General features: G+C 38.7%; 1 protein-coding gene across 5 annotated transcripts in view; it reads left to right on the top strand.

Moving 5' to 3' along the window:
• blnk (B cell linker) overlaps window positions 1–14,147 on the top strand; it is a 79,892-nt gene that overhangs the window by 57,813 nt on the left and 7,932 nt on the right. For all 5 annotated transcript variants that reach the window (XM_060926231.1, XM_060926232.1, XM_060926230.1 and 2 more), the window contains 8 exons: window positions 3,856–3,878; window positions 4,002–4,024; window positions 4,278–4,334; window positions 13,263–13,293; window positions 13,433–13,478; window positions 13,683–13,755; window positions 13,856–13,883; window positions 13,995–14,025. In XM_060926231.1, coding sequence (XP_060782214.1) covers window positions 3,856–3,878; window positions 4,002–4,024; window positions 4,278–4,334; window positions 13,263–13,293; window positions 13,433–13,478; window positions 13,683–13,755; window positions 13,856–13,883; window positions 13,995–14,025 — 312 coding nt within the window. The remainder of the gene's footprint in view (window positions 1–3,855; window positions 3,879–4,001; window positions 4,025–4,277; window positions 4,335–13,262; window positions 13,294–13,432; window positions 13,479–13,682; window positions 13,756–13,855; window positions 13,884–13,994; window positions 14,026–14,147) is intronic.

Consider the following 14,147-nt stretch of genomic DNA (forward strand, 5'->3'; position numbering starts at 1 on the left):
TTTATCATATTAATATAATTAGCATAATAGTAGTACAACCCCAATTCCAAAAAAGTTGGGATGCTGTGTAAACTGTAAATAATAACAGAATTTTGCAAATCATGGAAACCCTACATTTCATCGAAACTGAGAAATGTTATTGTTTGTTTGTCTGTTTGTTTTAATATATACTCATTTTGAATTTGATGTAAGCAACACTTGATTTTAGAAGTGTCTTTCAAAAAAGTTGGGACAGGGGCATGTTTACCATTGTGTTGCATCACCTCTACTTTTAACAACACTCTGTAAACATTTGGGAACTTAGGAGACCAATTGCTGTAGTTTTGACAGTGAAATGTCCCATTCTCTGCGATGATCTGGTGACTTGTCCAGGGTGTACACTGCCTCTCGCCCATAGTTAGCTGGGATAGGCTTCAGCTTGCCCACGATCCTGCACAGGATAAGCAGTTACCGATAATGGATGGATGGGTGAAATGTCCCATTCTTTCCTGATACACAATTTCAGTTGCACAACAGTTCAGGGTCTTCTTTGTCGATTTTAAGTTTCATAATGCATCAGAAGTTTCCAGTGGGAGACAGGTCTGGACTGCAGCAGGACAGTTTAGCACCCAGACTCTCTTATTACAGAGCCATGCAGTTGTAATTTGTGCAGAAAACAGTTTGTCATTGTCTTGCTGAAATAAACAAGGCCTTCCCTGAAAAAGACGTCATCTGGATGGCAGCATGTTGTTCCAAAACCTGTATATATCATTCAGCATTAATGGAGCCTTCCCAGATGTACAAGCTACCAATGCAATGTGCAATAATGCCCCCCGTACCATCACAGATGCTGGATTTTGAACTGTGCACTGATAAAAAGCTGGATGGTTCCTCTCCTCTTTAGCCCAGAGGATGTGGTGTCTATAATTTCCAAAAAGAATTTCAAATTTTGATTCGTCAGATCACAGGACAGTTTTCCATTTCTCCTCAATCCATCTTAAATGAGCTTGAGCCCAGAGAAGGTGGTGGTGTTTCTGGATATTGTTTATATTTGGTTTTAACTTGCGTTTGTGGATGCAGTGATGAACTGTTTTCACAGACGATGGTTTTCTGAAGTGTTCCTGAGCCCAAACAGCGATTTCTACAACAGAATTGTGTCCGATTTTAATGCAGTGTGGCCTGAGGGCCAAAAGATCACGGTCATCCAATGTTGGTTTTCGTCCTTCTCCCTTGCATACAGAGATTTCTCCAGATTCTCTGAATCTTTTAATGATATTATGTACCATAGATTATGTGATCCCCAAATTCTTTGCAATTTTACATTGGAGGAACATTATTCTTAAATTGTTGCACTATTTTCCCACACAGTCTTTCACAGATCAGTGAACCCCTCCCCATCTTTACTTCTGAGAGACTCAGCCTCTCTGGGATGCTCTTTTTATACCCAATCATGTTATTGACCTGTTGCAAATTAAACAAATTCTTTTTCTTTTTTTTTTTAGCATTACACAACTTTTTCAGTTTTTTGTTGCCCCTGTCCCAACTTTTTTTGAAACGTGTTGCTGACATCAAATTCAAAATGAGCATATATTTTTCAAAAAAGAATTAAAAAAATCTCAGTTTCAATATTTGGTATGTTGTCTTTGTACTATTTTCAATGAATATAGGGTTTCCATGATTTGCAAATCTTCACATTCTGTTTTTATTTATGTTTTACACAGTGTCTCAACTTTTTTGGAATTGGGGTTGTAGACTGCACATACAACATACTTATATACAAATACAGTTGTGGTCAGAAGTTTACATACAGTGACGTGAATGCCATCTTAGATATGAATGTCATGGCAGTATTTGGGCTTTCAGTCATTTCTTTGAACTGTTCTTTTTCTGTGGCAGAATGATTGTACAGCATACAGCTTTAATTTAAAAAACACTAGAATTTGGTGCACAAGTTTTAATTTTCTTTGGGTTTTCTGAAATCAACACAGGGTCAAAATTATACATACAGGGTCAAAAATTTACATACGTTTACTTAGATTATTAATTCAAAGGTGTGAAACTTCCAAAATGTCTCTTATCTTGCCAAGGCCAAGGCCTCTTAACTTCCTGTTTCATGATTGACTACAGCAGGTAGCTTCTCTGTGCCTTTATAAAAAGGGTTTGTTTACAGCACTCATTGGCTTGACCAACACACAGTAAAATGGGAAAGTCCAAGGAGCTCAGTGCAGATCTGAGAAAGAGGATCGCAGATATATACAACTCCGGAATGTCTCTTGGAGCCATTTCTAAACAACTGCAAATTCCAAGATCAGTTCGAACAATTGTATCCAAGTTATTGTGAGGTGCAGTCACTTTGCCAAGCCACTTTGCTTCAAGAAAACCCAAACTGTCACCCTCAGCTGAAAGGAAATTGGTTTGGATGGTCAGGAACAACCTGGGAACCACCATGGCACAGCCCTGCCATGAACTGGAAGCTGATAGATCACCATCTACAGTTCAGATCACCATGGACTAAGAGGCTGCTATCCAAGAAATAACCCCCTGCTCCAAAATTGACACCTTCAAGCTTAACTAAAGTTTGAAGCTGACTACACAGACAAAGAAAAAAGCCTTCTGGATGATAGCTGTCTGTTCAGATGAGACAAAGATTGAGTTGTTTGACCACAATGACCACCATGTACAGAGGGACACTGTACCAGCTGGTGGTGGTGGTAGGATCATCATGCTCTGGGGCTGTTTTGCTGCCAGTGGAACTGGTTCATTGCACAAAGTGGATGGAATAATGAAGAAGGAAGACTACCTCAGAATTCTTCAGCATAAACCATCAGAAACTTGAACACAACTTGGGACTTACAACGGGACAATGACCCCAAACATGCATCAGAGCTGGTTGTGGAGGATAAAGCAGGCTAACATTAAGCTTAAAGCAAGTCCTGACTTCAACCCTATTGAAAATATATGGACTGTGCTTATACATAAGTCGAGTCCATGCCAAGAAAAAAAAAATGAATTGAACTCTACCAATTCTACCATGAAGAGTCATGAAATATCCAAACAGAATTCTGCCAGAAGCTTGTTCATGGTAAACAAAAATGTTTGGTTAAGGTAAATCTTGCAAAGAGACATTCTGCCCAAATATTAGGTGTGCTGTTTGTATATTTTTGACCCTGTATGTATAATTTTGACCCTGTGTTGATTTCAGAAAATCCAAAGAAAATTTAAACTTGTGCACCAAATTCTAGTGGTTTCTTTTTTTAATTAAAGATGTATGCTGTGCAGTCATTCTGCCACAGAAAAAGAACAGTTCAAAGAAATTACTGAAAGCCCAAATATTGCCATGACACTCATATCCAAGATGACATTCATGTCACTGTATGTAAACTTCTGACAACAACTGTATATACAAATCTATTACTGAAATAATAAGACAAAGAGGTTGCTGAAGAATAAACAATAAATTATGTACCATATCAATAAATGTATTATGGCCAAAAAAACCCATAGCTTTTCATTTACAAGCTGTAAATTTTAATGATATTGTACTAAATATGGCTGTTACATGACACAGTTACAAATAGTTCATAAAACAAAGTCACTGAGCAAGACTACTGATTCAGCTATAATGGGGCAATGATTTGATTATACTGATCAACTACATATGAGTTTGTTGGCATATTGTTCTTGACTAACAACATACACTTACTGTATATGGTAACATACTGTATGCTTGTGAAACTAGTAGAAAAATTAACCACAATCAGCTCAAATAATTACAATCAGAAGATTATGTAATATTTATGACAGGGAAAAGTTACAGAAAGGACGGTTATATTATGAATACCGTACCATGCTAATGTTTATCCCTATTATTTTCAGATGTTTATGAGGTTCCTGACCAGGTGAGTTTTAAACGTTGTGTCTTATCTGCTTCATTTATGCAGATCATCTTTAAACATTTTACATTCCCATTGTAATTAATTGACTTACTAAATTATATCTACACTTGATTTTTCTCTTAAAAGGACAATTCTCCATCCATCAGCAGGTGAGTTTATGATTGCTTTGAGTATGCACGGGTGTGTGTATTTCTCCGTTTTGACAACTCTGACTTTCATTTCCATTTCAGCGTGTTATTTTTGGTGTGCGTTTGTGAAATTCATTTTTGGTCCATGTTGTGGCACCTGTTAAATCTAACACTTTTTTTATACCAAAATATGCAGGAAATAAGTGACTTCATCAATATTTTCGTGTACCCTTTTTCCAAAATATTTGTAACAGTTCCTCTTTCTGGCCTGCAGGTGCAGCCCAAAGCCACAACCCCCTGCGCTAAAGCTGCCTCCTAAACCAAGTCCCAGGTATTATACTGTTAATAGCAGCGAACATACTGTATCTGCCATGTGTGTCCACACAATGTCAGTTATATAATCTTGTTTGAATTAGTTTTTGACTGTCTAGAGAAGTAACAAAATGTATTATATATTTAATTTATAATTCTATAAAATCTAACCTTACAAAAAGTGTTAAATATTGCACCATTTTCCTTAATCACAGTGTCCTTAGGCAACAGTGGTTGTCATCATTAAGCAAATAAGTAAGGCTAGTTGTTGCACTGATAAACAATATATAAGGCAGAATAAAACTATAATGAAACTTTGACATGTACAGAAAAAGGCATATGCAAAAGCATTTAAAGGTGCAAAACATTTGCAAAATCAAATGTGTGAAATCAGCTCAAGTATAAAACCAGCAGTCGGTAGCATTAAAAATCACAATAACATGAAAAACTATGAGACTATGAGTGGGGGTGGTAACATTGTCACAGCTCTGGGGTAAAAGCTGTGTTTTAGTCTGTTAGTGTGGGCCGGGATGCTTTTATTGCACTTCCCTAATGGCAATGAAACAAACCACTGATGACCTGCTGGATGGTTTATACCCTCGACTACTGAGAGAGCTTTCTGGGAGCACCAGCCTGGGTAGACCTCTGGATCTGACAGCTGTACTTCTATGATGCATTATCCTCCTACATGAATCAAGCTGTGATCCTGAAAAAGTGATTACTAGTAGACAAGGCAAAGTTTTTCAGATATGGTGAGCTGCGTGTATGGAAATCACATCTGTAAAATAAGATTACTTTATTACCGAGGGCAGTGAAAACACCCTGGTAAACATATCTTAAAAAGAGTGACAAATCTACCTGGTATGGCCTCCTGTGCTCCTTTTTCAAACCGGTTTTAAAGCCATTATTATCCTCAACAATGTGGGGTGGTTGTTGTTGTTTTTTTTCCTTCATGTGTACGTAGACAAAATCCTGACCTAAGAATTTTACCCTCCTGTGCTGGCAAAAGCATAATGCTGCTGACTCACGATGAGCCACGATGAAGCCACTGAATAACAGATGGCCAAATTTTAACCAGCCATCATGTTCCTGTATGCAAAATAGAGTAGGAAAATTGGCACGAGAGTTTGGACAGGAGGGATTGTTGAAGCTGAATTAATTCATTCATCCATCCATCCATCTTCAGTAACTGTTTTATCCTACTCACAGTCTCAGTGGATCCATAGCCTATGTATCTTGGAAAAGACTGGAAGTGACGTGGGACTAGACCTGGAATGGGACAGCAGAGGGCACCATGCAGACACACTCTTTCACATTGAAAGGCAATTTAGTGTAGCCAACCAACCTAGAGCCCAGAGGACCCCATATAAAACTCTGAAGTCAGATGTGTTCAAGAAACAGAAGTCAGGTAAACGTGACCACGTAAAGTCTGCCCTTACTTGCTGTGAAGGCGTCCCATCTTTGTGCCAGAATGGTACAAAGATGGTGTATGGTGCATGGTGATTAAATGCCTGCTTTGTACAGAAATCTTCCTGAAATGAAAATGAGGCTTCCAACTGAAATGAGCCATAAATACTACAGATAAAAACATCTGATGACATTTATGTAAATGTGTGGCTAGTGATAGAGGAGGCACACTCTATTACATAAATGCAGGAATGTCCTTTTTTAAAGTATACAGCTCATGCAGGCGGCACGGTGGTGTAGTGGTTAGCGCTGTTGCCTCACAGCAAGAAGGTCCGGGTTCGATCCCCGTGGCCAGCGAGGGCCTTTCTGTGCGGAGTTTGCATCTTCTCCCCATGTCTGCGTGGGTTTCCTCCGGATGCTCCGGTTTCCCTCACAGTCCAAAGACATGCAGGTTAGGTTAACTGGTGACTCTAAATTGACCGTAGGTGTGAATGTGAGTGTGAATGGTTGCCTGTGTCTATGTGTCAGCCCTGTGATGACCTGGCAACTTGTCCAGGGTGTACCCCGCCTTTCGCCCATAGTCAGCTGGGATAGGCTCCAGCTTGCCTGCGACCCTGTAGAACAGGATAAAGCGGCTAGAGATAATGAGATGAGACAGCTCATGCACAGGCACTCTCTATCAGCTCACCTTATACCTCATTAAATCAACTCATTAAATACATCCTAATATCTAATACTATAATTCAGTATACACTATATCTTAATATACAGTACTGTGCAAAACGTTTGTTTTCCAGCATAAAATTAAATGTTACAGAAAAAAAGTTTGTATCTGGGCAGCATATTACAAAAGAGACCACTTTTCAGATTAAAAAAAAAAAGAAAACAATGAAAGCTACTGGGTTTTGGTGCAAATTTAAGAAGCAAGTGTGACAATCAAAGTGTCTAGAAGAACTGTGGCTGGTTCTGTAAGATGCTCAGTAAAATCTACAGCTCGTTTCCTTATAAAACTGCGCTCATTGTATCTAAGCCTACTATTTTATTTTGCACTAAAGGGTCGTCTCACACCAAATATTGACTTTGTTCCATTTGTTATGGCTTACTGCTGTTTATGGTACTTTTTAGTGTTGAAACAGTTCATTTCATTATTTTTAAGCCATTTTTGGTCTATAGCATTTCTTTACATGTGCCTAAGACTTTTGCCCGGTACTGAATATTCTGCAAAATTCTGTGATTGTGAATAAGAATACAGTGCCTTGCAAAAGTATTCATCCCCCTTGGTGTTTGTCCTGTTTTGTTGCATTACAAGCGGGAATTAAAATGGATTTTTGGAGTGTTAGCACCATTTGATTTACACAACATGCCTACAACTTTAAAGGTGCACATTGTTTGTTTTTTATTGTGACAGAAACAATAATTAAGATGAAAAAACAGAAATCTGAAGTGTGCATAAGTATTCAACCCTTTTCGTATGAAACCCCTAAATAAGAGCTGGTCCAACCAATTCACTTTATAAGTCACATAATTAGATGATCAAGATCCACCTGTGTGCAATCAAAGTGTCACATGATCTGTCACATGATGTCTGTATAAATCAACCTGTTCTGGAAGGACCCTGATTCTGCAACACTACTAAGCAAGCAACATGAAAACCAAGGAGCCTCCAAACAGGTCAGAGACAAAGTTGTGGAGAAGTATAGATCAGGGTTGGGTTATAAAAAATATCCCAAACTTTGAATATCCCAGGGAGCACCATTAAATCCATTACAGCAAAATGAAAAGAATATGGCACCACTACAAACCTGACAAAAGAAGGCCGCCCACCAAAACTCACAGACTGGGCAAGGAGGGCATTAATCAGAGATGCAACAAAGACACCAACAATAATGCTGGGGGAGCTGCAAAGATCCACAGTGGAGATGGGAGGATCTGTCCATAGGACCACTTTGAGCCATACACTCCACAGAGTGGGGCTTTAAGGAAGAGTGACCAGAAAAGTCATTGCTTAAAAAATCACATTTGGAGTTTGCCCAACAGCATGTGACAGACTCCCCAAACACATGGAAGAAGATTCTCTGGTCAAATGAGACAAAAATTGAACTTTTGGGCCATCATGGGAAATGCCATGTGTGGTGCAAACCTGAAAACGCCATCCCTACAATGAAGCATGGTGGTGGCAGCATCATGCTGTGGGGATGTTTTTCATCTGCAGGAACAGGAAAGCTGGTCAGGACTGAAGGAAAGATGGATGGCACTAACAGGGCAATTCTGGATGAAAACCTGTTTGAATCGGACAGAGGTTTGAGACTGGGACGAAGGTTCACATTCCAGCAGGACAATGACCCTAAACGTACTGCTAAAGCTACAGTGGAGTGGTTTAAAGGGAAACATTTAAATGTCTTGGAATGGCCTAATCAAAGCCCAGACCTCAATCCAATTGAGAATCTGTGGCATAACTTGAAGATTGCTGTACACCAACACAACCCATGTAAATTGAAGGAGTTGGAGCAATTTTGCCTTGAGAAATGGGCAAAAATCCCAGTGGCTAGATGTGCTAAACTAATAGGGACATATCCCAAGAGACTTGCAGCTGTAATTGTAGCAAAAGGTGGCTCTATAAAATATTGGCGGGGGGGGGGGGGGGTTGAATACTTATGCGCACTCCAGAGTTCTGTTTTTTCATCTTAATTATTGTTTGTGTCACAATAAAAAACAATGTGCACCTTTAAAGTGGTAGGCATGTTGTGTAAATCAAATGGTACTAACCCCCCAAAAATCCATTTTGGTTCCAGCTTGTAAACAGGGCAATCATAAAGGGGGGTGAATACTTTTGCAAGGCACTGTATTGGAACATGTAGGGAGATAAGTTATCACTTTATGAAGTAAACCCACATTGTTTTTTTACTCAATGGCCATTTTAGCAAGTCTTGACCTAAATGCATGACCTGTATTACTGATCATTTTAGGTGTAAAATCACTATAGAATTATCCTCAATCTAATCCAAAAAATTTAGATATTTTCATGGTGGACTATTCTCATTCACTGTAGTCCACTATAGTTACATGTAATAGTGTGTGTGTGGTACTGGTACTAATGTATCAGGTAGTGTTAGAGCAACAGTTCCACCATATGGTCACAAACCAGCTGATAAAGAGGGAGAGGATGATTAATGCAAAATGTGCATGAAAAATAATGAGCTGAAGTCTCTAGAAGTGTACACCTACATGTGCACTAATGATGCAGGTCTAATGATGCATCTAATAGCCAGTCAGTTTAAAAGCATCACTGCTGCATCTAATACACTCCTACCAGCACAACATACTGCCAAAGAAAAACTAAGAGAAAAAAAAATACAAATAATATTTGATCAGATATGTTTTTATGGATAGCTGGCAAATTGTGCATAACAAAAGCTGGACTTCAGACCCTCCTGTTGTCTTTGGGTCAAAAATGACCCGAATTCTGTGTTTAACAAGGGGTGTATACAGAAAACGAAGACAACAGGAGGGTTAATTGTATATCTACAAAGTAGCCTATAGGGTACCTGAAAAAATGATCAGAAATAATATTAAAATTAAAAAAGGAACTTAGAAACTGACAAGAGAAAAACTGTTTACATGTGTGAACTGAAATGCAATTTTGCTCTATATTTGCTTAGTTTATATTATGTGCAAACTGAAATGCTCTATTCACCAAGATTTGTGTTAAACGTTGTACTACAGACAGCCACTAGAGGGTGACAGAGACATTTTAATTAAACGTCATGTCAACGATGCTGGTGCAGTGGTGAGCACTGTCACCTCACAGCAAGCAGGTTCTGAGTTTGAACCTGCCAGTTGACTGGGGCCGTTGCATGTGGAATATACATGTTTTCCATTTTCCTTCCACAGTCCAAAGACATGCAGGTTTTATCAACTGGCTACTCTTCTTCTTTTGGCTGCTCCCGATTAGGGGTCGTCACAGCGGATCTTTCGTCTCCATTGCTCCCTGTCTTCTGCATCCTTCTCTACCACACCTGCCACTTTCATGTCCTCTCTCACCACATCCATGTATCTCCTCTTTGGCCTTCCTCCTTTTCGTGTGCCTGGCAGCTCCATCCTCAACATTCTCCTTCCAACATGCTCTGCATCTCTTCTCAGGATGTGCCCGTACCATCTCAGTCTCATCTCTCTTAGCTTAATTCCCAAGCTCTCCACATGTGCTGTCCCCCTGATGTGCTCGTTCCTTATCCTGTCCAACCTCCCATCGCAAACCTTAACATCCTCAACTCCGCCACCTCCAACTTTGCCTCCTGTCTCTTTGTTAAGGGTACGGTCTCCAATATATACTTCACAGCTGGTCTCACTACTGTCTTATACATCTTACCTTTCACTTTTGCTGGGACTTTCCTATCACAAATGACTCCCGAAATCCTTCTCCAACTGCTCCACCCTGCCTGCACTCTCTTTCTCACCTCACTATCACAGCCCCCATTTTCCTGCACAGTTGACTCCAGGCACTTGAATTCACCAACTTTCTACTGGCTACTCTAAATTGCCCATATTTGTACACTGCACTTAATGTACAATTACAGAGGGCCTTAGGTCAGGACTCACATAGTTCTCTACCTGTCCCTGAAGAACAACTGGTCCACAGTGTACACATTCTGGACAAAGAAGACAACTGGTTTGAAAAAGAAATAAAAGAGATCATTTGTATTAAACAGGAATAAGCATCTTCAAACAGAGGGAGGTCTGCAACACCACCAATCAACTAGATTCAACCAAAGCTGTTAGAATATACCAAAATATAGCAACATCATTCATCTATATTAGATAAACACAAGTGTTTTACTGGGAAATACACCACTCGTATTTTTCATACGAACTACATCCGGGACATTGAGAACTACAGCCATGACATATTTTTCAATATCTTCATTCATGAGGAAATTGGCTATATAATAACTAGAGATCTGTGCAGGTCTGAGCTCAGCCTTTTTCAGCAGGCCAATAACCATCTTACATTCTTAAACACGCTCGAACTCGGTTAAACATAAACATACAGACAGGTGCCTCTAAAGGCTTCAGCCAAAGGCTGAGCCAAAAAGAAAATCACACGTTGACTTGGAGATATGAAGTTTATCTTCTCGTGTTGAAAAACTTGTATAATTCATACGAAATACATTCTGGATCTGAGTGTCGTATTTTCCGATATTTCACTCAGATGACATCACTCCCAGTGTTTTTCCGCTTGTCAAAATGGTGAACTGGTTCAAAATTAAAATTATTCTCGATTAACTTGGGGGGTGGGGGGGTTGTTGTTTTTTTTGTTTGTTTTTTTGTGGATGTATCTATATAATATAAAGAACATTGCACGATGGCACAAAGACATGAAGTTTATCTTTTCATATTGAAAATATTTTCACTTATTCGCTTTGCTCACTCGTGAAATGTACATTCACCACTCGAAGATAGACTTCATATCTTTGTAACACCGTGTAATATCTTCTATTTATGAAAGCAAAAGTGAAACAGTTTTGGTCTCATAAGTAGCAGTGGGGCGGCACGGTGGTGTAGTGGTTAGCGCTGTCGCCTCACAGCAAGAAGGTCCGGGTTCGAGCCCCGTGGCCGGCGAGGGCCTTTCTGTGTGGAGTTTGCATGTTCTCCCCGTGTCCGCGTGGGTTTCCTCCGGTTTCCCCCACAGTCCAAAGACATGCAGGTTAGGTTAACTGGTGACTCTAAATTGACCGTAGGTGTGAATGTGAGTGTGAATGGTTGTCTGTGTCTATGTGTCAGCCCTGTGATGACCTGGCGACTTGTCCAGGGTGTACCCCGCCTTTCGCCCGTAGTCAGCTGGGATAGGCTCCAGCTTGCCTGCGACCCTGTAGAACAGGATAAAGTGGCTAGAGATAATGAGATGAGATGAGAAGTAGCAGTGTTGCCTTACATCACAAACAGACCTCCTCACTGACCTGAATGGAGTGCTGGGTCGTTCTGGTCTGCACAAGGCCTGTGACCTTTAAGCGCTGACCCCAAGACTCCTTCCACAAATGTTAGATAAATGTCGCCCTCTGGAAAACATCATCACAATTATATGTTTTTCTCTATTAAACAACAACACATTTATTATTAGGTTTAGCATGTTTGGAGTATCCGCCATACAAGTCCCTGTGAATGCACTGTTACTATAGAAACAAGAACATATTAGCCGGAGCACATTAATATAAATCTGTGATTTGCCTCACAGCCAAAACTACTGTCTGAGCTGCTGTTATGGAAACTTAAATCATCAGAAGTCAACAGTGCTGTGGTACAAAAATGAATAATAAGAGATGAGCTTTGAGCTTAAACACATCATACTGTATAGTGTGGTCTTAAAACAATATTTTATAAGATTTCTGACAAAACCTATACAAGTTGTCTAGGCATTATAATGTTTAAGACATCTGAAGAAGACTCTGCTGCAGAAAAGGACTCTTACTATTCACTGAGTTTCTTCAAGTATATTTAACGTTAAATGACTGAAAAAAATAGGGTGGGTTACCAGAATCTAACTGCCTTCCAGTATATAGAAACCAGACATAAAATCCATTCCCTTCTATAATATCTATTTAAGATAAGATATGGATCCTAATTACATAGTTACTAACCTCTGATTAGTCTTACAACTTCATTCATGTGATAATGAACACATTTAAATAACTTCATCCTCACACCTTCAGCTTTGTACATTTTCATGAAATCATATACGCTCCATTATTCTATCCACATTCGCTGGATATGAGCAATCACACGCTCTGATTGGCTACTCTACTACTAGGCTATCAGCTCATATACCATGAGTAGAGAAAAACAAAATGGTGGAGCGTGTTGCTGAACCAACCGAGGACGAAATAAAAACTCAACTCGAAAACAAAACCCCAAAAAATAAAAAAAGCAACAAAATATGGAATAAAAGTATATGATGGTAAGAACGTATCTTTTTTTCCCCAAGAATTATTATTATAGCATTTTTCACAAATTGCCCCTGTCATTTCACCGGTTTGTTTAAATTCTAAGCGGAAATGATTTTGTCAGACGTTTTGTATAAAAGTTTTTATTTATCGAATTTGCAAAAAATAAAAATGCTCCATGTCTCAAAACCCAGTGAATCTGGAAAGAATAAAAGTTATTCCACTCAATCTTGTCGTACATGGCTTATCAGCTCATGTATGACTCAATTTTGTGGAATAACTGTTAAGTGTGACCTTTTGGAGATTGTCGTAGCTTTTGGTTTAAATGTGGGTGCAGAAAAACGATTAGTCCTCATTACTGAATAACAAATCCAGTCGCCAAGACTATGAGAGATTACTTCCAGGATTATATTTGAAACTTAATAGAAAATAAACATCTGTATCATAATTTATTATGCAGTGTGTCAATATCTACCAAAACACATAAAGACAAAGAATGTAAAACTGTCACAAAGCATGGCAGCTGAGAACTAAATGCATTTATTACAATTTTAAGGTAAATGATTAACACTGAGTATAATACCTTCTTATTTTTATATTTGCAGAATTAATATTAAGAAGCCAGTTACCTGTCCAGTAAGTATTACTGATTATTTAATAAGGAAAAAGGGTAAAATGCAAAATGAACAGAAATCTTTGCTACGTTTGCATGGAAATATGAAATGCACCTCACACAGTAATGATCACAGTGACGTTCTGTTATCTGATTTTACAGGAGCCCGAGGATGAGGATGACTATGAAGTTTGTATTGATGATGACGGTAAGTTCCCAGCAATACTTTTTTGAAGATGTGCTTTAACTACTAATATTTTAAGAAGAGGTTGTGTCTTAATAAAAAGCTTTTTTTTTTTTTTTTACCAGCAGAACACTGTGTAGCTTGTTAAATAATTCACTGAAACAAATGTATATGCCTCTGGAACACACAACAGATATCATGATCTAACACCAAGCTTTTCTCTTGCAGATGTGACAGAAGAACAGGAGAAGACTGGAGAAGAAAGACGCCCATCTATCCCTGTCCCTCTGCCAAGAGACATGTAAGTTACAACAACATTATATCTATACAATTACAGTGAATCATGTGTTTACAGATATGCAACACAAAACTGTATCTAAAAATTGGTCCATGTTTATTAGGAAGAATCCAAAACCACCTGCTGTCCAGGTATGTAAGTCTGAAATATGAAATTAGGCATGTTGGTTTTGTTTTCACTTTTGTTTACCATTAAATGTGTAGTGTTATTACGTTTTGTAATTAGATTTTTTTTTTTTTCAGAAACCAAGCATTCCAACTAGAGATCGCGAAGGTAAAAAAAATAATAATAATTTTGGTCATGGAAATATCTGAATATCTCTGAATATTGCTCTCATTCTTACTCTGGCACACTCAAAAAATAACTTGCTCAGTGAACGTAATAAAAGTATTTCC

This window comes from Neoarius graeffei, chromosome 7 (assembly GCF_027579695.1).
Source record: "Neoarius graeffei isolate fNeoGra1 chromosome 7, fNeoGra1.pri, whole genome shotgun sequence".
Lineage (NCBI taxonomy): Eukaryota > Metazoa > Chordata > Actinopteri > Siluriformes > Ariidae > Neoarius > Neoarius graeffei.